Source organism: Odocoileus virginianus, chromosome 1 (assembly GCF_023699985.2).
Source record: "Odocoileus virginianus isolate 20LAN1187 ecotype Illinois chromosome 1, Ovbor_1.2, whole genome shotgun sequence".
NCBI lineage: Eukaryota > Metazoa > Chordata > Mammalia > Artiodactyla > Cervidae > Odocoileus > Odocoileus virginianus.
Window position 1 is genome coordinate 55,158,219 of NC_069674.1, and position 24,194 is coordinate 55,182,412.

At 45.2% G+C, this 24,194-nt stretch overlaps 1 protein-coding gene across 2 annotated transcripts in view; it reads left to right on the forward strand.

Annotated features, from left to right (window-relative positions):
• EEPD1 (endonuclease/exonuclease/phosphatase family domain containing 1) overlaps positions 1-24,194 on the forward strand; it is a 123,386-nt gene that overhangs the window by 84,677 nt on the left and 14,515 nt on the right. For both annotated transcript variants that reach the window (XM_070468436.1, XM_070468446.1), the window contains exon 4: positions 23,857-23,967. In XM_070468436.1, the coding sequence (XP_070324537.1) occupies positions 23,857-23,967 (111 nt within the window). The remainder of the gene's footprint in view (positions 1-23,856; positions 23,968-24,194) is intronic.

Genomic DNA, 24,194 nt, shown 5'->3' on the forward strand with positions numbered 1-24,194 from the left:
AAATTCTCCTTTTCATGCTCTGTTAATTCTTTCTCTGCTCCTTGATCCAGTAATTCTTACTGGTTTGAGGGGCTTCCATGTTTCATCTGAATGGAGAGGAGAATGGTGAACATCTGCTCAGTGACCGCCATATACAGAGCAGCAGGTTCCCAGCTTTTACCTCTTCAAACACTTTGTCTGAATTCAGGTGTCATCGTTTGGGATGGAGACTGGGAATATCTGGGAGGTCAAGTTTCTGAATTTTTCTTCTCCATCAATGTTACACAAAGACATATCCCAGACAAGTGACAGTTATTTGTCATTTATTTAAAAAATAAGTTGTAGACCATACAATTAATAATTGCTTCTTGTTCTAAAAGTCTGTTAGAACTTTGAGAAGTTGTGTCTGCAGCATGGCAGGCTCATCTGTCCGTGGGACTTCCCAGGCAAGAATACTGGAGTGGGTTGCCATTTCCTTCTCCAGGGGATCTTCCTGACCCAGGGATCAAACTCGTGTCTCCTACATTGGCAGGCAGATTCTTTATCATTTGAGCATAACTGTCAGGATATGTGACCTTTCTTTGAAAAAGTGTTTGTTTTTGTTTTTTTTTTTTTTGTCAAATATCCATTAGGTGCCAAGAGCAAGGATTTGCTCTGAGACAGATGTAGGTCTTCCCACCTTCTCTGTTTTCTGTGCTCTAAGAGCAGGATGCTTTTGTTTTTCTGAACTCAAGTCATACAGACTTGTTTCCCAGGCTTTATAGATAGGCCCCATCTAATGTCTTTAAACATGGCATTGCACGAAAGGAAACAAAAATATTAGTACAGCTTGATTTAGTAAGATCACTTTTCAATGACCCTTTCAAACAGCTTCCTGCAAAGCTTTAAACAATACTTTGGCCGTTCCCTCCAGCTGGAGGTCACCCTCTCCCTGGAAGGGCCAGAGGGCAGGGCACCAGCTGACCCTAACCGAGACCCAAGTCTGCCTGAAGAGCTGTCTGTGAGAGCCAGGTCTCCTGGGGGTTCAGGATGCCCAACTCATAGTCATCGCCTGTCCTATCCCACCTTGGCTGCCACCCCATTTGCAAAATTGTCTAGGACAAAATGCTTGCCAGTCGCCATGCCTGCTGCTGCGGCTAGACATTTTTCCTAGAATTTCCATTGTGAAGTCTCACTCTTAGTCCAGTTTTCCTGCAGGTAGAGCAGATGATCTCTGTGGCCTCATGCTTTCCATGTGAGATGAAGCATATATATTTCACCAACAAGCCTCAGACTAGAAAAATTGAACTTGGTGTTTGCATGTGGTGGCGAAGCAGGGACTTTTTAGAAGTTAGTAGCTTCCTGCATGGAACTCTGCTCAATGTTATGTGGCAGCCTGAATGGGAGGGGATTTGGGGGGAGAATGGGTACATGTATGTGTATGGCTAAATCCCCTTCACTGTTCCCCTGAAATTATCACAACATTGTTAATTGGCTATACCCCAAATCAAAATTTAAAAAAAAATTTTTTAAGTAGTTAGTAGCTTCCTGGAGATTTTCAGAAGGAAATAAGAGGTAAATGATTATCACATAGATTTGTATGAATAAACTAAGGATGCCAAGTGCTTGTATCTCTAATTGATGGTGGTGGTGTGTTATAAACATTCACACATGCATATGTGTGTGTGCTTAGTCGCTCAGTCATGTCTGACTCTTTGTGACTGCATGGACTGTAGCCTGCCAGGCTCCTCTGTCCATGGGGATTCTCCAGGCAAGAATACTGATGTGGGTTTCCATGCTCTTGCCCAGGGGATCTTTCCAACCCAGGGATCAAACCCAGGTCTCCCTCATTGCAGGCACAAATATAAGCTCTAACTCTGTTATTATGCTCTTTTGGGGTGTTTTTCTCTGTGATTTAGACTTCCTGTTAATGTAGTTTGTGCAGCAGTTGAGTGCTTATGCTGTGCCTAAATCGTACTACATGCCAAGGGAGATAAAATTATAAAAATACACTTGAATGGCATATATGGAATCCCAGAATGTCAGAGCTGAGGGAGGCTGTTTAATCCACTGAGTCCAGCCCTGTCATCCGTCACTGTGCAGACAGCACAGAGAGGTGTTGAAGCATCCTTCTTGCCGGGGCCCATGGCAGTTGTGTTGTAGAATCAGGACCTGCCCCAGTGGACTTGGTTCTCGTCCAGTGCTGTCTTCAGCATGACCACCACCTGTGTCCTCTCGTCTCATTTATCCTGGTCTTCAGCTTCAGTGGACTTTATGGGGGCTTCTGTCTCTGCATATTCCAGGACTGGAAGCAGATCCAGACAGTTGGTCCCCAGTCCAGGTGATGAAGAATTTAAACCCAGGTCTTCTAATCCTTGTGGCAAAACAGACATGGACTTGTGCTGTTTGTCTCCATGGGTGCTCCTTGGTCCAACAGGGAAGACAGAGAACATGGGCTGGAGGTTGGAGGGGAAGGAAATTGGAGATTCAGGGCTCAGGATGCGGACAATCTTGGGGGAGCATCTGAGAACAGAGGAACTCTCAGTGGTGTGAGGGCTGCTGAGAGTCAGGGACAACTGCAAAGGATGGCCCTGAGGCACATGGAAGAGGACAAAGAGCATGCTGCAAACATGCCCTCTGCAGGGTCGGTGTCGAAATGAATTGCTTCAAGAATCTTAACATAAAATGTGCCTTTTACAAAACAGTACTCTGTGTGGATTTAAAAATATCAGAGTGAGATTCTTTAGCAACCTGGATTTGTTTTTCTCCCATGCCTAGTCCTTCACATTGTTGTTGTTTAGTCACTAAGTCATCTCCAACTCCTTTGCTGCCCCATGGACTGTAGCCTGCCAGGATCCTCTGTCCCTGTGATTTCCCAGACAAGAATACTGGAGTGGGTTGCCATTTCCTTCGCCACGGGATCTTCCCAACCCAGGGATCAAACCCAAATGTCCTGTACTACAAGAGGATTCTTTATGGATAAACCACCAAGGAAGCCCATGCATGCATGCATACTCAGTTGCTTCAGTTGTGTCTGACTCTTTGCAACCCCATGGACTTTAGTCTACCAGGCTCCTTTGACCATGGGATTTTTCAGGCAAGAATACTGGTGGGTTGCCATGATCTCTAGGGGATCTTCCCAACCCAGGGATTGAACCTGTGTCTCTTGCATTGCAGGTGGATTCTTTATCACTGAGCCACCAGGGAAGCCTAGAGAAGCCCATAGTCAGAGCTTAATTTGAATGCCATCTTGAATAATCAGTATTCATGTATCTGTTAGATTCCTTAAGTGGGTTGAGCCAATCAGTACCTAATTATGGTTAAACTCTTTGTACTCATGTTCCTGGCTAAATCCCTTCCAGCAGACAGCTTGCTACTTCCTTGAAGGGCTAATGAGCAGAAATGGGGGCCCCTGTGGAGCTCAGCCTCCCGCTGTTCACTGCTTGGAGTCTAGCTCAGGCCCGCAGGGGCCAGTGCAGCCAGCTGCTCACCAGCTCCACTTTGCAGACTGCACACTTGGGTCCTGACCCCATTCGGGAAAGGGCTTTTGGCTGGAATCCCCTGCAGGCCCCTCAGCTGCCAGAAAATGGAGCATCTTGGTGAATTACGGGCCAGGCTTCACAGTTCATTGAACTCCTTATTTTCTTTATTCATGCTCTTTTAAATTTTCTCCTATTCTTTTAAAACCATCACAATATACCATGTATATTTAGGGGCTCCCACTACCATTCTCTTATTAAGAAAAGCTTTTGTTTGAAGTGAGCAAAAAGTAAAGTTCACAAATAGGACTTTTAAATTGCTTTTAGCTTTATTAGCTTTCAAAGATAATTAAAGTAAGCAATGAGGGATCGTTTTAAATGTACTATCACATTGGTAAAGGTTTTTAAACAATAATATGTAATACTGAAGTGATAACACCAGCCTCCCCATTCATTGAGGAGGGTGGTGATAAGGCATTGTCCTTTTGTAAGCTCTGGGGCAGTGTATTTCATTGCCTTTGAGATGTCCCTATGCTATGACCAAGGTAGATTCCTAGGAATCTAGAGGAAATGATCTAGAGGAAATGATCCATAAAAATGTGGAAAAACATTTGACAGCATGCTTTATAATTATGAATCATTTCAGGCAGCTCACTGCTCAGTGGGAAGGGTGAGTTTAAACAGTCTATGATAGGTCTGCCCATGGACAGGTGTGTGGTGGCCATTAAAACTGATAATCAGTCATTAAGCTTTGCATAAATTTTATATAATGTTTACAAAAAGAAGGATAAGCAGTCGTGCCTGCTCTAATTACAACTATGTAAAAGTACACGTATTCATCCTTCCAACCAATTTTTATTAAGTACTTGTGTCAGACTTTGTGCTGGGCTAGGAGACCCATACAGCTGTTACCAAGACTATTATCTTTCCTATCTACCTGTGACTCACATCAGTATTGAGGGAAACATTAGCAATTACACAAATGTGCACTTAAACACAATGGTGATAAACACTGCCCCCCGCCAAAAACACCTAAACAAAATTAAGTCATGGTTGGGGGGGGCACTTAATGCTGTCATAGCATCAGGAAATATGGAAAAAAAAAAAAACAGGTAATTCTTTTTTCCTTTAAAATTTCCTTTATCATTCATTTAGTACTCCTGGAATCAAATTTTTAAGATCCCATAAGACCTCCAATGGGGAAGGAACAAGGTGGACGACAGGTAACCTGGAGGATGGGGCTGTGCACCAAGGCAGAAGTGCTCTCTGAGTGCCCCGGAATCCTGCATGGGAGGGTCTCTCTCCATCAAGGCAAATGATCATGGGCCCTCGGGTCAAATCTGGCAATAGCTAGTTTTCATACATAAAGGTTTATTAAAACGCTGATACACCCATTCATTTACCTACTGTCTGTGGCTGCTCTCACACTACAACGTCGGCATTAAGTAGTTGCTACAGGAAAGGTATATAACCCACAAAACCCCAGTTATCTACTACTTGGGTCTTTGCAGAAAGTTTGCCAACTCCTGTTCTAGATCAGTGGTTCTTGGCTTCTGACCCCTGTAAGTATCAGGTGAGAGCTATGTGACGCCATCCAGAAAATGCACATATGAACCTATACATGTAGTTCAACGTACACATTCTTGAAACTTCTCCATGAAGTCCCTCGGGTTCATACTTCTGGTCCTTGATGAAGGTAGGACTCATTTTTCTACCTCAAAAATGCTGCAATATCTTCTCTCATTGCAACATGGTAGCCTAGTGAGGAAATGTGTCTCAGAGTGGATGACTCACCCTTCCCAGAAAGGCACAGTGTTCAAGGTTTGCAGGGAGGGTCCTTCATGTGGTAAGAGGCCAGTCAGATGTCAGATGAGCCATCCCATTGGCACAGGAACAGCATCCTTTGGGTTACCTTTCTGTGATTTATGGCTTGATCCCATATTGGTTATTCTAAGGAAATTATCTGGTTCATAGAATACCCGTGACCCCATTCTTCTCCCCTTTCTTTCTAGCATCATTTTCTTCCCTGGTAACCTGAGACATTTTTAGGTCTCCTGAAATCTGAAGTGTGTTGCTGCTTGTCCTACTTTCCTCTCCATTGCTGTCCTATTTCTCTTCTTTCATGTACTCATAGTTATCTTTTATTTATTTTTTTGGCTGCACTAGCATAATATGGGATCTTAACTCCCCAACCAGGGGTTGAACCTATGCTCCTTGCATTGGAAGCACAGTCTTAACCACTGGCCTCCAGGGAAGTTCCGTACTCATGGTTACCCTGAATGTAAATTCCCACCCTGCACAACCAGCCTCTATCCCCTTTCAGCTGTCCTTAACCCTTAGGAGCCTAGCCCCTATCCCAGTTAATCTAATTATCATAGTTTACTCTTACCAACTTCTAACCCCAAGCATTTTTACTAAAAATGTTTTTTGCTTCCTATTAAAAATTATTGTGAAACAATTTTATATTGTACTTAAAAATTGTATATGCAGTTATTCTTTTTTGTGGCATATGTACCTATTTCTGTTTCTATCACTTCAGTTGCTCAGTTGTGTATGACTCTCTGCGACCCCATGGATTGCAGCACACCAGGCTCCTCTGTCCATCACCAACTCCCAGAGCTTGCTCAGATTCATGTCCATTGAGTCAGTGATGCCGTCCAACCACCTTATCCTCTGTTGTCCCCTTCTCCTCCTACCTTCAATCTTTCCCAGCATCAGGGTCTTTTCCAATGAGTCGGTTCTGTTTTTATAATGCATGAATAATGTTTTTGTGTTAAAAATATTTTTAAAAATTTTGCAGCCATTTAGATACAGTGCTGTGAATTTAGGAATGGGAAAGGGAAGGAAATCATTCCTAGAGCTTGTCTTATCTAGGTGAGCTGCATGCCCTGGGGAGCCTGAATCAACTGCTGTCTTTTACCTGCGATGGTTGTCCTTAGGGACACTCTCCTTGATGGTTCTATTTCTTTGTCTTCATACTAACCTCTGCATTACTTCTTAGCCTCCTAATTGATTCTGGATTTATAGAGCGAAAAAAGATAAATCTTATAATAGCCATGTGGAATACAAACTTAGGCAGGGGCCAAAATAAGGCCTATAACAAGAGCAGAAGGATCATTTCATTCATGCTTGAAAGTCAAGGGGGCCTTGAAAAATCAACCCTGTCCATGCTTTGCTGAGAATCAGTTTATCATCAACTAGAGAGAATTTTGCTGGCCTCATCTGTGGTGTCACTTGCTTTCAGCCTGACAAAGTGTTTTTGGTATTTCTTATAAGGAAGGTCTGCCAGGAACAAATTCTCATAGTTTTTTGTTTGTTTGTTTGTTTGTTTTTAGTTGGGGAGTGTATTTCATCTTCATTTTTGAAAGTTTTTTTTTTTTTGTAGATATAAGATTCTTCATTGTCAGCACTTTGAATATGTCATTCTGCTGCCTTCTGACCTTCATTGTTTCTGGAAATTTAGCTACTAATCTTGTTAGAAACAGGTGGATTTTGAAAGCGACTGTATTCCTGGGCACCATGTTTTAATGAAGGGGCTTCCCAGGTGGCACAAGTGGTAAAGAATCCACCTGCCATTTCAGAATATTCAGGAGTCACGGGTTCAATCTGTGGTCAGAAAGACCCCCTAGAGAAGGAAATGACAACCCGCTCCAGTATTCTTGGCTGGAAAATCTCATGGACAGGGGAGCCGGGCAGATTATAGTCCATGCGGTCACAGAGAATCAGACACGACTGAGCCCATACATGCCACGTTTTATTTGGGCTCATACTTACTCAGTGTCCTGAATCTCATTCAACTTTAGTGATACAATTTCATTTGTTTGAGGAGACTTCTAAGGCATTATCTATATAAAGTCCAGCAAAACATTTCACTTGGTTTTGGCAAAGATAGAAATGAAAGTACAGAGCATTATGATATTCTAGTATGACCAGAGACTTTGTAGTAAGAAATATCTGAGCTTAATTCTCAAATTATAGGTTATGAAATCAACTGAGTAAGTTATAGTCATCATTTGTTTCACTGTATGTATATGGATGGGTAGATGGATGAATAAATGGATAGATAGAAGGATATATGGATAGATAGATACAGGTATACATACATAGTTGGCAGGAAGACAGCATATATTGGATTGCCGTATAAAATTTTATTTATTGCTATGAGTCATGGTCAGAAAGGCTTGAAAACTGCTATTCTAGACCATTTTTTTTTTGCCTGAAAGAGGGGAAGACAGCCTGTTCTAGGATTTTTTTCCAGCACTGGAAAGGTTCTGCTTACTCTCGGGTATATCCTAAGCACTTTTCCTTCCTGCTTTATTCATTAGTCTCTTAACTATTTTTTGCTTTTCAACAGTAAGAAAATATGCCCAACTCATTGCATCCCCCTCAAAATTGTTGCATGTAGTCATCATCTTATACAAACACTCACACAACCATGATGACAGGAGTTATATACAATTTCCTATTTTATTTGGCCCACCCTCAAATGCTTCTGTTATCAGGAAATGCTAACAATGAGTTGGTACTGAGAGAACTTTCAATTCACTGTTTTAGAGAATTCTGAGACTTTTTGTGAATGATTCATTCATTCATTTCTTGAGAGCATGACTTTGATTCAGCAAAGTATAGGCCAGTGGGAATTTTAAATGAAACAGAAGGGCAGGCAAGTGAAACTCTTTGGCTCAGTTGCTAGAAAGATTTATGCTGGATGTTCTCAGTAGGTAAAATTATACTGATTGAGTTGATCATTAAGACCGGCTTTGCCAGAATTAATTCATTGGCGAGATCTATCAAATTGTTAACTACCCACTTAGAATGAGGAATTCCTACAGTTGATAAAATATTTTTTGTGAACCTTTGGGAGACATTGAAATGGTGAGTTTGGACCTTAACAAGACTCCAAACTTCTGCGAAAGCATCCAACCCACCTTTAGAGATGTAGATCTGTCTTTGTAGAAATTCAGAACAACATGCAGATATCCCTTATGAGAATAATCCAAGACCCCTTTCTAGATTCTAGACTCGTTTCCTCACCACACTCAGTATTGCCACCCCATTTCTTCTCTAGCCCTAGGTCTGTCCCCACTCACCCTTGTCCATGAAATGCAGGCTTATTTCCTATGCAGAATTAACCAGGTTGGAAGAAGACAGCCAGGGAAAACAAGGCAGCACCCCATGTATGAGTTACTCTAAAATTACCTGCCCTCCTAGATGGTGGTTAGTGGCTTCCTACACAAGTGATCAGTCACCAGATTTCAATGTTCTGTAGAAACACTATTGGGTCACTGAGCATCTTCCTGATATGTCCAGCTCTAGGGATCCAGAGGGACCAAAAGCACTCAGGACTAGAAGTCCCCACCGTTTATAAGCTGAAGGGCTGAACCTGGAAGGGAAGGTAGCAATTTCTGGGGTTTTGCCTGAGTTTCCAGATTTGCACCAGCTCTGAGGTTGAGTGGGGGTGGGGGTGCCAGAGCCTTCCCTGCCTTTTTTTTTTTTTATTATTATGAAGTCATGAGACAGTAGTTTTACATTACTGCTGATCTTCTCTATCAGACATGCTTTGTCTCACTCCCTCTCTCCATCTGGCTGAAACCTCTAGTTAGAAAATAAATTGCTGTATATTGATTGTTCATTTTGTTCCTCATCACCCAGACATCCTTATTATGCACTTAGCTTGCTCGGCTGTATTTGTGAACAAGAGAGGAAGAAGTAACACTTATTTTTAGCCTTTGTGTTAAGATATGACAGGGACATTTTTAGATGTTGTTTTGGTGCTTAATTTATTTAGTAACAGCAGTTAATCACCTTTTATTTATGAAGAAGAGAAAAGTGTATGTGTGCACTTACACATGTGCTGTTTGGATAAAGTTCAAGCCAATTTTAATTGATACTTGTAGTATGACTTTCTAGAAAAGTGAAATTTCTAAAAAATGTGAATGCAGAGAGAAAAGTTAAAACATATGCAATTACTACTTGGTCTCTCTAATTTTTGTTTCAATTCTTCATTTGTATGGTTACCAGAGTAACCCTCCTGAAATGCAAGTTTGACCCTTTTACTGCCCTCCTTGTAGTTGCTTCATCTGGAAGCCGAGCTTCCAAATCCATTCATGCACGTGGGCTTGGGTCCTGGCTCAGCCATTTGCCCTATGGGTGATCTTAACCCCTCTAGCCCTATATTCCTCCTCTCTTGAGCAAGGATACTCCTCCCTTGCAGAGCCATGGCTTGGTCGCATCCCGTGATGTGTGTGAAGAGCCAGCAGTGGTGGTTGGCATGTGGCAAGCGTGCCAGTAAAGGCATCCTTCGTCGTGCCTGCAGGGCATGGTCCTGGCATCCATGTGGTCCCCATCTGGGTGCAGCCTGACCTCAGTGACACTCCCCTCTGTCCCGTTAGCTTCCACTCCACCCACTTCCAGTAATTTGAAGGGAGCCTGAAAAGCCTGTAAAAGTAGCATCAGTTTGGCCAATTTTAATTTCCTTTGGCCAAAAACGTGATGAGAAAGGAGTTGACTGGAAGATAGTTTGGGGGTCTGCCTCTCCATTCCTCCCGTTAGCGCAGAAAATTGAGAACCAAGGAGTCTCAGAACATTCTCCAAGATAGAGCGCTGTTTCATGAACTTCCGCCTATGGTTCTTGCTGCCATAAAGTGTCTGGGAGTGAAAAATTGTAGGTCTTTCTATCCCTGGCTGCCCACACAGAAAAGAACAATCAAATCTATGTGGTTTGCCCTGAAATAAAATAGGAAATATGCAGGCTTTAGAGACTAGGATTTGGCATAATGCAAATCAAAATAAAGTAAGTCATGAATCTGTAATACTTTCACCCACAGCTTTGAAGTCTTAAGATTATTGCTCTTGAGAACAGGAGGCTGCATAAACACCATTTAGAACATAGCTGGAGGCTGGCATTTTCTAAGAAAAATGGCCACATTGGCAGTCTCCCTGAGGGTCCATAAGTACTAATTCTGTTTAACGTGACAGTTCCTAAATAACTCTGCGTTCTTCACAGAAACTCATAGAGGAAGTGCTGGAGCCTTGCCGTAGAGTGAGTCTAAGAGAGATCTAGTCTTTAGTGTTTATGGATTGAGAAAATGTGTCCTTGGGGTTTTAAAAAATATGTAAGTGTTCGTGTGGGAGACTAGGGATGGGGTACTAATGTAAGCTGCCAGCTTTGTTCTGCTCCTCCATGATTTTCTTCGGATTTAAATACCTACGTGGTTGTTTCCCACCCTTTTATGTTGTCTTTCTCCCCCTCTGCCCCTATCCTTTCTCTTGCTAATGAGTAAAAATGCTGTTAGTAATCCGTTGTGCTGTGGGATGGTTTGTTGGTGCTCCATCTATACCCATCTTATTCTTTGAGCCTGTTCACTTGAAAATGTCAAAGAGGAAAGAAGACTCGAGAAAAGAAAGAACCGTGGTTGGCTAAGTCATCACGGTTTGTCTTAGGATATGTTAACATCTGCTTGATGAAGATGCCTTTTTGCTTTACAAGTAAAATGTTGTAATATGTATGGTTGACATTTCCTGTTGAATTTTTGGTTCTGTGTGTCAGTAGGAAGTACCAACTGAAACTCTATGCCATCCACCTTCATTGTTGGCATGTTTCTCCAGCCATGTAAAAACATTAGGGTCTGTGGAATGGCATATTTGGCGCAAGCCATGGCAGGACCATCCAAGGGTTTCTGCTCTGACTTGGGGTACATAACTCTGCCTGCAATTCTCTTGTACGCTTCTAAAATAGCTGCAAAAATCCTCCAAAATGCTGCTATTTTCAGAACTGCTTCCACTTAGAATAATTAGTTTCAATCATTACTCACAAGTGTGGTGTCTAATTTGGGACAGAGGACTTACTTTATTTGCCCTAAAACTGTCTCTTTTTTTTTTTTTTTTTTTAGCTTCAGTGAGGCTTCTATAGTCCAAGAATTACCAGGCTGTGCAGGTCTCTCCCACGTGCATTATAACCACGTGGAGAGAAGGCTGGGGTAACCCTGTCTAGAGGCAGCCTCCCCGGTGCAGTGTTCCTGCTCCCCACCTGATCCAGGGACAGCCCAGCCTCACGCTGTACCTAGACTAGCACATGGCATTTGTTGAATGAGAGAATGGTTCCTCTGCTTTATCCTAAACATCTAGTCCATTGCCCAAGTCACTTTTTAAATTATTGACATAAACCATAAAATTAATCAAGAGTCCACTGCCTTGTGTCTCTATGAGTTTGCCTGTTCTGGACATTTCATACAGTATTAGTCCTTTTGAATTTGTTTATTTTCACTCGTATGTCTTGGAGGCTCATTCACGAGGTAGCAGGTTTCATTTAGGGGGTCGTTCAGTACTGTTTCAACATATGGATATAGCACATTTGTTTATCTGTTCTTCAAGTGATGGGCACTTGAGTCATTTCTGTCTTTTAGCTCTTGTGAGTAGTGCTGCAGTGAAGATTCACATATCAGTGTTTTCCTTCTTTTGATCCTAGTTGTGCTATCTTCTAGTTATCTCTCTGATTTGTTCACTGCTCTCCTGTTAGCTGGGCTTCTCTGGTAGCTCAGCTGGTAAAGAATCCGCCTATAATTCAGGAAACCCTGGTTCGATTCCTGGGTTGGGAAGGTCCTCTGGAGAAGGGATAGGCTACCCACTCCAGTATTCTTAGGCTTCCCTGGTGGCTTAGCTGGTAAAGAATCCGCCTGCAGTGCAGAAGACCTGGGTTGGGAAGATCCCCTGGAGAAGGGAACAGTTACCCACTCCAGTATTCTGGCCTGGAGAATTCCATGGACAGAGGAGCCTGGCAGGCTACAGTCCATGGGGTCCATGCATCCATGGGGTCACAGAGTCAGACAGGACTGAGCCCCCATCACGTTCACTTTTCTCCTGTTATCAGGCCACCTTGGTCTCTTGCTGCACTACTTACCTGGTCTGGCCCTTCTCTAGCCTGACTCTACACTGCAGCCCTATGTCCTTTTCAAATGCAGATCTGTTCTTCACGCCCTTCGTTGATTTTAGGATTGCTCAGAGGGTAGGGAGGAAACTCCTTGCAGGCCCGCGGGGTCCTGCCATGGCCAGGTGTCTAAGGATTCCTTGTTCTGCCCCTCCCCATCTGGGCTGCAGACACACTGATCTTTCTGTCCTATAAACTCTCCCTGCTCTGCCCAACCACAGGCCCTTGGCACATGCTATCCCTGTTGCCTGGAATGCTCGCCTCTCCTCTTTGCCTAATTAATGCCTTCTCATCCTGGAATTGCCAGCGCAAGCCTCACCTCTTCAGAGAAACCTTCTCTGACTCAGTCAAACTCACCTCCACCCCCACTGCTACCATCATGGAGGCCCACAGGCTCCTAACCATTTCTTTGCAGCACAAGTTCTAGCCGCATTTTTACATTTGGATGATCATTTGATTCATGACTGCCTACAGAGACAGAAGGCAACTATACACGCAGAACTTGGGTTCTGGAGCCAGGCTGCCTGGGTTCAAACGCCGGCTCTGTCCCTGTTGGCTGTGTGATCTTGGGCAAGTTGGTTAACCTCTGTGCCTGTGTTTTCTCATCCGTCAAACAGGGATCATAATAATACCTACCTTAGAAGGCTGTTGCAAGAATGAAATAAATTCATATGTTTTACATACATGGCCCTGAAATAATCTCAATAAAAGTATAATTAGTATAACTTTAAAAAATAATTTTAAAAAATTTAATTAAAAAAATAAATAGCTGTTCCTATTTTGCTATCCCCACACCCCTCATCTCCAAACTGTAAGCTCAGAGGGGCAGGGAACCACAACTCTTTTGCTCCTATTATAGCTCCAGAGCCTACCTCAAGATAGCCACGTGCTTAGTTCTAGTTACATTTTTACTGAATGATGGGATGAATCCATTCTCTTCTTCACCTGAGAATACTGACACTACGGTGTCCCGTCTCTCCTTCTGTATCTGAGTTTGGGTGGCTCTAGCTTCTGGCATGCAGTGTGGTGGTGCTTGGCCACAACCCCTCCTCCCGCCCACGTGCCCAGCTGGTGTGTTTGGGGAATGGTGCTGCCAGGCGTGGAGGGTCAAGGGTGAGGATCCCCTGACTGTGGCCCTGTGCTTAGGGAGGGCCCAGTCTGTGTGACCACCACAGGAACAGAGGGGACTTGCTGTGTGCCAAGCCCTGTGCACCCCGCTTTAGAAATATCTGACTCATGAGGCCGGAGTGATTTCTGTCCCCTTGTTATAGACAAGGAAACTGAGGCCTGAGCAAGGGAGCCATCTGCCCAAAGTCAAAACTCTTGGTAAGTGGCAGAGCCAAAGTTAGGTCCTGCCAGCCTTTCTCCAGAGCCTGTGTTCTTCAGACTCTCACCCTTAACTAATGAACGTGACCCACTTAAGCACTGAGCATGTGGGAAGGACTCCTCCACTGAAGGCGTTGGGGTGCTGTCCCGATCCTGGACAGTTTTGTTAAAGGCCCCACAGTGAACAGTGGACATTCCCACTGAATTCTGGCTTGTGATCTGCTGGCCCTTTAAACCTGAGGGTCCTGACAGGTTGATGTCAGGACAAATTCTCTGAAGAGACATTAAAAACAAAGCTAGAGGGGAAAAAAATAAAGGTGAGAATGGTTTATCTGCAGATGAACCACACTATTTAGGAAAACTCCCACCTCTTCTGTCAGTCAGAGATGGAAGAAAGAGTCTATTGCTTCCTTTCTGATCTCACAGTCCAAGGACTTAGTGTCTCTGGTCCTTCACTCTCTAGGCTCCTGAGCTTCCACCTGTTTATCACAAGTATGTGCATGAAAAGAAATAGAGCCTCCTGATTCACTTTCAAAAGCAAAGACATTATGATTTTAAACTAACTTACTTGGGATCTTTTTTAGACATGTGGATATAAGCACTGTGAGCACATAGGGTAGAACTGGGGGCTTCCTGGGTAGCTCAGCTGGTAAAGAATCCACCTGCAATGGAGGAGACCCTGGTTCAATTCCTGGGTTGGGAAGATCCCCTGGAGAAGGGATAGGCTACCCACTCCAGGATTCTTGGACTTTCCTGGTGGCTCAGATGGTAAAGAATCCTCCTGCAATGCGGAGACCTGGGTTCAATCGCTGGAGGAGGGCATGGTTACTCATTCTAGTATTCTTGCCTGGAAAATCCCCACGGACAGAAGAGCCTGGAGGGCTATAGTCCATGGGGTTGCAAAGAGTCAGACACTACTGAGCAACTAAGTATAGCACAGGGTAGAATAATGAGGTTTTATTGCTGCCATAGTAGGTGATTTTAGGATGTTTATAATGAAATGAATTGAAACGAGCCCCTAAATAGCAGAAATTCCTCCCAGCCCATGAAATATCCACCACTAGTGGGATAGCATGCTGTGTCCATATGATAGTGTGTTAGATGGTGCATGAAGAGAGTTTGGAAGAGTTTGTAATACTGTGGCACCATTAGAGAAAAACCATGTGTGTCTTTATGAATAATCAACTATACACATATTAATTAAACGCAGAGGAAACATCCTAGAAGTGAATCCACCAAAAATGTTAGCAGTGGTTGTCTTTGCACAGTGATATTCTGCTTAAATTTTTCTTTGTTTCTCTAATTTACAAGTTGTTCTATAATGAGCTTGTGTTTACTGAAACCAGAGCATAAGCCTCAATTTAAAGAGGAGGAGGGGGAAAAGCCACAGAATTACTAGTACAATCTTAACTCCCATCTCAGATTAAGAATCTTAGCATCCAAAGAGCTTCAGAGAAGAAAAGAGCGTCCCTTAAGGGTGGAAGCAAGGGGTGATGAGGTGATGACAAGCATGGAGGCAGCAACATAGGAGCATAAAATCCTCATAGGAGGGCCCCAGGCCCTGTGCCCCTCACTCCCCATCCTAACCTGCCTTCATCTCCAAGAATCTTCAGCTTTCTCTTACTCTCCATTTTATAATTGCCCTTGCAAAAAAAAAAAAAAAAAAAATATATATATATATATATATAACTGCCTTGCAAAGTACCCTCCCTCCCCCTTGCTTATTTTTAACTGTCTCATTCAGGAAACGTATGCTAAGGAGCTCCTGGGAGCATGGAGGAGAGGCTACCAGAACCAGAAGCCACTCCGCAATAGGAGTGCATGGGCATCCCTCCCCTTGACTCTGAAGAAGCAGCTGATGATGAGCTGGTTATGGAGGCGGAGGGAAGGCGTCCTTGTTTGCTTTATGTCTTCCTCAGCATGATAGGGGTGTTTAAACAAGGATGAACAGTCCTCCAGAATCCTTCCGGGTCCCTAGGAAGAGCATGTTCATGGAGCTGACAGAGCAGGGCCTCGCGGGCCAGGTGATGCAAGGGCGGAAAGCTCACTGCTTCTCTGGATGGATGGAGAAGGACGGGCCTGAGCCTTTAGGGCAGGGGCTGCCCCGCGAAGCTCTGAACGCTTGGCTGTGTGTCCCGCTGGTCCCTGGCCCCTACTGGGAGGAAGGCCGTAATTCTGATGTGCTGACCTCCCCGGGAGGGTGGTGTCCCCAGGACCCAGGTAACCTGGAGCATCGGTGAGGAAGCGGGCAGCCGCAGTGTGGTGGTGGTGGTGTGGCTTTTAGCCCCAGAGAATCCCAAATTTGGAACACATATGGTGCAGTACACATACACTTCATCTCACAGGGCAGTGGGTCTAATCCGTGTTTTCTGAGACTTCTCTCCTAAGTGAAGTGCAGTTGAGCCTTCGAGTTGGCTACGCTGGACTTTATCCCACTCGCCGGCTGTGGGTGACCTTGCTGTGGTCCCTCTCTAAGCCCTGCTTTCCTCACGTGTCAGATGAGAGCATCATTAACTGCCTCGCAGGATTGTCATTGGGATCAGATGTGATAATGTGTGAACAGCGCCTAATCGCTGCGCTTCATGAATGCTGGTCCCCGTCCCTTGCCCGCCCTTCCTCGACCTCTGGCTCTCTTTCTCACAGGACTCAGAGCTAACTGGTCGGGAATTACTGGCCACCTATGTTTTCTTACAATTGATGGATGTGTCTAAACTTAAACCTATTAGAATGACTGCCTAGGAAACGTAAGCTCTTAGGCAGTTTAGCAAGGGGTCTCCAGGTGGGACTCAGGGCACATTAAGGAGGGCTGATGCTCTTTTTCAAAAGAGTGGACTCCATTCTCCATGTTTGGGAGAAAGCCTTCAGAAAGTTAACCTGATGTGCCGTCAGAGCAGTCAGCTCCTTTGTGGAGTTCATGGGGTGATTACCACAGAGATAGAGGGAGAAAGGTGTTTTAATGTTTCTGAGAACACTCTTTTCTTTCAGTCTTGTACTTCTCTTCCCGCACCTTCCTCTTTGCCTCTCTCCTAGTGTTCTGGAACCATGCAGTGTTAGAATTTGAAGTGCCCTTCCAAAGCTACAAGGAAATGAGCCCAGTTCTTTATTTCCTTTTAGAACAGGGTAGTTGTTCCGTGAGCCCCCAGGGGCAGAGAAATGGCCATGCTGTCTCCCTCCACAGACACCTGGGCCCTTGGGAAAGGCTCCCGGACACACCCATTGCGGCAGCAATGTTGGGTGAGGGGCTCCAAGCAATCCTGAGGGCCCCAAACTCATGGCTGTCTGGTCTACCTTGCACCTGTCTCCCTTCTGGCATGCATGCCTGTGTTTGCAATTGAGCAGAGGTGACTACACCTTGTCACGGCTCTGTGGGAATGATCTCTTTCTTTTCCATACAGATTGGGAAAGAGGGCGAACAAAAGACTCTTTGCCCTGGCTCTGTGTCCGTGTTACATTTTGCCTCTATGCCTTACTCTGGGGAGAGGAGGCCAGGGCCTTTAAGATGGTTAAGAACGGTTAAGGCACATAGCACTTAGTAGGACAGAGCAATAAATGAGTGTATTGCTGCTCCATAGGCAGTATAGCCTTACAAAGTATCAACATCTGAAAGTCTAAATATGCCCAGAAAACTTTGTAATTGGCTTATCGTTAGAAGTCCAAGCATGATTATTACTTCCCCAGTGGTGCTAGTGGTAAAGAATATGGCTGCCAATGCAGGAGACAGACACAGGTTTGATCCCTGGGTCTGGAAGATCCCCTAGAGGAGGAAATGGCAACCCACTCCAGTATTCTTGCCTGGAGAATCCCATGGACATAGGAGCCTGGCGGGCTACAGTCCATGGGGTCACAAAGAGTTGGACGTGATTGAAGCAATTTAACAAGCATGCAGATGTTAGTCAGCTTTTGCACAGCTCAGTGTTCCTTGAGAGTATGTTAACATTTTTAAGGACCCTAACCATTCCGTGGTTTCACTCTCCACGTGATCACTGACAGACACCCAGAGATCTGCTGGCTTCTAATGTTGCCCATGTGCTTGATGATCCCGGCAAAGCTAAGCCCTTGCTTACTATTAACATTTCAAAAACAAATGCTGTCTGTGTCCTTTGTTCTGTTTCCCGTAGTACTCAAATGAAAGGAAACTGAGTCTCTTGACCTCACCAAGCTTAAGACAGGGCTGCTGGGACTTCCCTGGTGGTCAGTGGTTAAGACCCCATGCTTCCAATGTAAGGGGGCATGGTTCAGTCTTGTTTGGGGAACTAGGGCCCCACATGCCAAGTGGTGCAACCAAAAACACTTTTTTTGTAATTAAAAAACAAAAAAGGGCTGCTTTCATCTATGATGGCCATTCATCCTCTTAAGGCATCTGTGCCTCTCCATCCACCACAGTGTATTGTGTTTCCAAGAGCTGCTGCTGAGTACCCAGAGGGAATGGGTGGGTATCCAGTGGAAAGCTTGTGGTCAAAGAGACGTCACCTCGAGAATTAGGAGAGCAAGCGTAATAGCCAACTCAGTGAGGCAGCTTCATCTGGAACTTTGGCCCTGAGGATTCCAAATGAAAACATACCCCTGCTCGCCATCCAGGAAGCAGGAGAAGGGTGACCACATGGAGTTTGCTTTGAAGACCTGTCTGTCGTCCTGACATTCTGTCCCCAGCTGACTGTATGGTCAGCACTAGCAGTGCATCTTTGTAACTAGCTCCCAGGGCCCCAGGTCTCATTTCACCTTAGCTGGACGGGGAGATGAAGGGGCCGCAGAGCTCGGTGGTGGTTGCACAAGCCACCGAGTGAGGTTGGACGTCTCCCCGTTGTTATTTATGGTCAGGACCAGGTGAACCAAGGAGCATTCATTCCCGGAAAGGAGAGCAGTAGGAGGGGTAAACCAAGTCCAAAAGGCTACCAACCAGGAAAGAGTTTGGTGTCAAGCCTTGGAACCTCTTGTCTCTGCAGAGATGAACAGTCAGCTGGTCCAGACAGACCTGATGTGTGCAGCACATCCTAAGCACAGCCAAAGGAGTCCTGTCTTTTAGAACTTGGCATTTCTGAATGCCAGAAATTTGGGCATCTTGTAGATTGGAGTTTAAAGATCTGACTTAGGCTCCCTGTTGAGAAGCCGAAGTGGAAAGAGGGGTGAATTTGGACTTGACAATCAAGTTCTGCATCTGAGTAGCTGACTGTGGGGCACATACTAAAGACTGATATTACCCCTACTGGATCTGAAGCTCAAGAACAAAGTCCAGCCCATTTGGGGGGTTCTTGTGACTTATCCTGGGACAGAAAAGCCTAAGGTGGGATCCTCAGGAGACATGCCTTTACTCATTCATTCAACAAACGTCCATTGCAGGCCTGTGTGTATGCGGTGGCTGGGCTCCCTCCATGCCTTTATCTCACAGAGTGATCTGCAAAGGACCTTAGTCAGATGCTTACACAGGGCAGAGTGGGAGAGCTGAAATGGTATTTATTTGTTTTGAACAATACAAATTGTCTTTCCTGACTACAGGTATTAAAAATGCAAAGACCAAGTTTGAAAGCAACTATTGTCTCTCTTCCTCTGAACTTCTCAAGCTTTAGTTTAAAATTGGGGAACTTGAGAGTGCATCGCTTGACCCTAACCTCAGATTCCGACTCAGTCAGGGTGGGATGGGCAAACCTGTGGTTTAAAATGAGAGCTGGTGTAATTCTGCTGAATACCGGTGATGGGTTAGCCCCTGGGACTTTAGAAACATAGGTGACAGGCAAGGGCCCTGTGTTGAGATTGTGCAGATCACAGTTACCTGGGAGGCTTTTTTCCAATCATACCCACCTTGCCCCTTCCATTTCCACCCATTCTGCCCTTGGGGACCACTTTTGCTTAAAGTATATTTTCTTCCTTCTGGTGTGTAGGTGAAGCAGAAAATTTGAGAACCAGCTGTTCTTTTAAAAAAAAAAAATTCAACTTCAGGCAGAGTTCAGGTTGAGGGCTCTCAGAGGATGCTTTTGTTTCCCTTTGAAGTGTTTGGGAGAAAGAATCTGAGGACTGGTAAAGGCCGGCTGGCCCCACCCCTTGCAGCGTGTCCAGCCTCACGTGGTCCACCTGTTCTGGCCAGGAGGTGGTGCATTAGGAGACAGACCTCAGTTCACACCTCCCTCTAAACCCTGTCAGCTGTGGAGTCTTGTATTCAACTGACTTATGTTTGGGCCTAACGTTTCTGGGCTGCACTTTCCTCCTGAATAACTGGTAGTGTGATCTGTTGGTGGATAGTAGGAATGGTGTGGACCAAACAAGGGTGCTGTTGGAGTAGGCTTCTCAAAGCTTGCCGAACTTGCACCCTGGGATCCTGTGACAGTGCAGATTCCAGGGCACTGGTGTGGGTGGGCCTGAGAGCTTGCATTTCTAACATGCCCCCAGGTGAGGTTGATGCTACTGGTCCATGGACCACACACTGAGTAGCAAGGATTTAAAGGTGCTCTCCTCAGATTTGCTGTGAACTGTTAGTGCAAGCGGTCAGCTAAGTTATCAAGCTGGCAATTTTTTTCTTGCTCTTTTTTTAAATTTCATTTTTAATTGTGCCAATTCTTTTTTCAGTTCTAGAAATAGGAGAAAATACCTGTTACCTAATGCTGATCATGAAAATTGAGGCATAGAATGCTTTCAGCCATAAACACTGTTCTCCTTGGTCCCTTTTATTGTGTATGCATGTTCAGTTGATCAGTCATGTCCGACTCTTTGCAGCCCCATAGACTGTAGCCTGCCAGGTTCCTCCGTCCATGGAATTTTTCAGTCAAGAATACTGAAGTGGGTTGCCATTTCTTCCTGTAGGGGATCTTCCCAACCCAGGAATCTAACCTAGGTCTCCTGCATTTCCTGCCTTGCAGGCAGATTTCTTTACCTCTGAGCCACCAGGGAAGCCCCCCTTATATTATTAATTGTCCCCAGTAACATAAGAAACTGAAAAAGGAGGCAGAGAGAAGGATCACCTACTCTGTGGGCTGAGAGAAGCATCAAGGGCGAAGCTTCAGATCTACAAAATACAGGCTACCCTTAAGGTTCAGGAATCGTGGTTCCTTGTCTTCCAGAGTTTACCTGTGAGGGAAAGACTTTTAAATATAAAACAAAGAAAAGGAAAATATATTTCCTTCATTCCGTAATGCCAGCTTTAAACCTGAACCAGAGTCACCTGGGAGGGATGTTAAAAGGCAGCTTGCCAGGTCTCACTCAGACACTCAGATTCTGATAGCATTTTAAGTTCCCAGTGATACCGATGCTCACGCTTGAACCAGCACGAAGCTTGTCCCCAGAGCCCATCTTTGAGAGAGGCGTGCATGAAAAACAGTGTCTCTCCTGACCTGTGAGGGTCAGGAGAGATGAGCTTTCTGGCTGCCTGCAGATTGCTCTTCCCAGCACAGCACGGCCTCAGAGGCTGGAGCTCTCCAGTGTAGCTGGTTGGCTAATCACCTCAGGGGCTTTTTAAAAGCTAGAGGTTCCTGGGGTGCATCTTCAGAGATGCAGGCAAGCAGCCAGGTTCAGGCCTGCCTATGTGGAGAGCAGTGAGGCACCAGATGGACACTGGAGAGCTATGCTCCTTTTTAATGACTCTTGGATTCAACTCTAATGATCACTCAGCAAGTGAATGAGTCCCCGGCAGGAAATTGGACCCTCTGGAAGTACATTTTCTCGCTGGATTCCTAAAGTTAGAGTCGATAAATTCTGCATGCATTTTCCAGAGTGCTTCATTTCCTACCCAAGGGTGGCTACCAGCCAGGACCATCTGGCTATGGGGATTCATCCGGGGTGAAGTCCCCCCATTGGGAATAACACCATCCGTGGCAGTGTTGAAAGGGGAATGGATAAAAGTCACTGAGGACCACATCCCAGAGAGAACCTTTCCCAGGCAAACTCAAAGTCAGATTAAGATTGAAGCAGTTACTTAAATAGCCTCAAGAAGAAATTCCTCCTTTTGTCTCTCATACCTGGATTTGAGAATGGTGATCTTCCCTGAAATTTCCTGCTTCACCAGCCGATGCTTGTAGAGCTTCACTGGGCACCATGCTCTGCCAGGTGGGCTTTCTAAAGTCAACCTGGGGACAGCCCCTGCTCTTGTGGCATCCACTACTGGGAAGAGGCAGACACACAAACATGTAACTGTAAAAGCAGGTAACCCTCCCCGGAGGCTCCATCCTTGCCCGAATTTGTTTCCTCCATAGTGCTTGTCACTAGAGAAATGATTCATCTTCTCTCTCAGAGCTCGAGCAACAGGAGAGCAGAGACCAGACCATCAGACCCTGGCCTGTCTCAGCCGCTGGATGTGAACGGCCCAGGAGGGGCATGAGAGCAGCTCTCTGCAGCCAAGGCATCCCTGGAGGAGGCTGCCTACAGACCACTCGCTGCCAGCCCACAACATCACCCCGATCTGAGGCAGATGCTTAGGGAAGAGTGGAAGCTGCAGTGGTTCTCAGATCTTAGCTGGCATCCAAATCACCAAAGGGCTTGTTAAAACACATTTACTGGGCCTCACCCTAGAGTTTCTGATCTGGCAGGTCTAGGGTGGGGCCAGAGAGTTTCCTACAAGTTCCCAGGGGATGCTGATGTTCCTGGGCCCTGGACCACACTTTGAGAACCACAGGGATGGTGTGTCAGTATAGCCATCACAGCTTACCCAGTGGACAGATGGGAGGGGATTGAATGACAGAGAGGCAGAGAGACCTCTAATAAGCTATGCCAGTGAGCCAGGTGGGAGAATATGGAGCTCTGAAATGGCCCATAACAGTGGGATTGGAGAATAGAAAGAGGGCGCTTCCGACAGACGTGATGCTGCATGTGGTCTGGGGAGCGCTAGCCTGTGGGAGGAGAGGGCAGAGTCAGAGTAGCTGGAAGGATGCTTATGCCAGGAATTGAGATGCACTTCGGGGAGGGGAATGGCATGTTCCTTTGGGACCTGCTGGGTTTGTGCTTCTGTGGAAATCTTCTGATGGAAATGTTAAAAAGGAAGTCAAAATACAACTTAAAACTCAAGAGAGAAATCTGAGCTGCTGGTACAGATTTGGGGGCGTTTGGGGTAGAAGTGTAAGCTGAAGCTGTGGGGCTGAGGTTACTTAAGGGTGGCTCTTTGAGGAGATGGCAATGATGCCTCCGAAAGGAAGCCCAGAGACTGGCTGATAGGGCCGGGCAGAGGAAGGGCTGAGTAGGTTGCCCAAGGTGCATGAAGTGCAGGGACCGGAGGTGTCACCCGGAAGGGGCAGCACCAGGTATCAGAGCATCTCAAACAGACCAAATCTGACAAATTCCGGAGACCCCTTAAAAGAACCAGCCCCAAGAGATGGGATTGTGTTTGAGGCACGACTTAGAGGAACTGGCACATGGATTCTGAAACCTGTAGTTTTTCAATTCCTGATTTTATTAATACTTTGTATGATTTTATTTTGTCTTGATGATAAAGTCACCTTACAGTTAAATATTGGTGAAACACACATACAGGAAAAGGAGCTCACCCTGAAAACATACATGAGACTTAGCAACCACTCATGAGGGGTCTTTCTTCTCAGAGGAAAACCAAGGTGAACAATATGGTGGTGCATGGTGAAGGGAGAGTCAGTTGGCACTTTTTAAATTGAAGTATAATTGATTTACAATATTGTATTAGTCTCAGATGTACAACATAGTGATCCAGTAATTTTATACATTATGAAATGACCGTGACATTAAGTTTAGTGACCACCTGTCACTATTTAAAGTTATTTCACAATTATTGACTACTTTCTGGGGGTCTATTTTTGTGCCTCTAACAGGGGTGGAAAAGTACCACGTATCCATGTTCTTCCCTCTGCATTTGATACTGTTCTAGACTCTTCTGGGCCCTTAACCACTGATTTTTTCAAGGATTAAAAAGATTCTGACAACTGCTTTTGAACTATTTGGGGTGGGTTGCTACAAAGAGAATGGCTTGCTCTAAGCTAAAATTCTCCAGGTGATAATTGTATATTTCACCGGCGGACAGTTTGTTTTTTAATTTTCAAGACTTGTTTTGTCATCCTGGTCTTCATAAACCCTGGCTTCTGAAAACACAAGGACGAGGTGTGACAAGTGTCTGAATCAGGCTGAGGAGTCAGGATCCCGCGTTTTCTGGCTCCTCAGGCTGCCTGCAGCAGGAGCTACCTCAGGCGGGAGCACACACCGACGTGTTCTCTGTCTTCACAGTTCTGTACGGAGCTAAACCAACCAGTCCTGCCCAACATCCGCAAGTGGAAAGGGCCCCGGGGATGCTGGAAGGCCGTGGTTTCAGAGGCGCCCTCGACTCAGCTCCAAAAGGTACCCTCATCTGCAGAACGGGACTTTTCTTTCCATTTTCTTTTTTCCAATCACAGACGTTTAAAACCTTTCCTTTGCCAACATCCTTGATGTAATGTTGTATTTCTGCCCATTTTTTAGCTCTTTGCCATTTGTTGCAAAATGCCCTGGTTCTTATTTCCTGTTTGGATCAGGAATGGCCTGCTGCCCAGATAGAAATGGGAACTTGGGTGTTGGGAGGAGAGGAG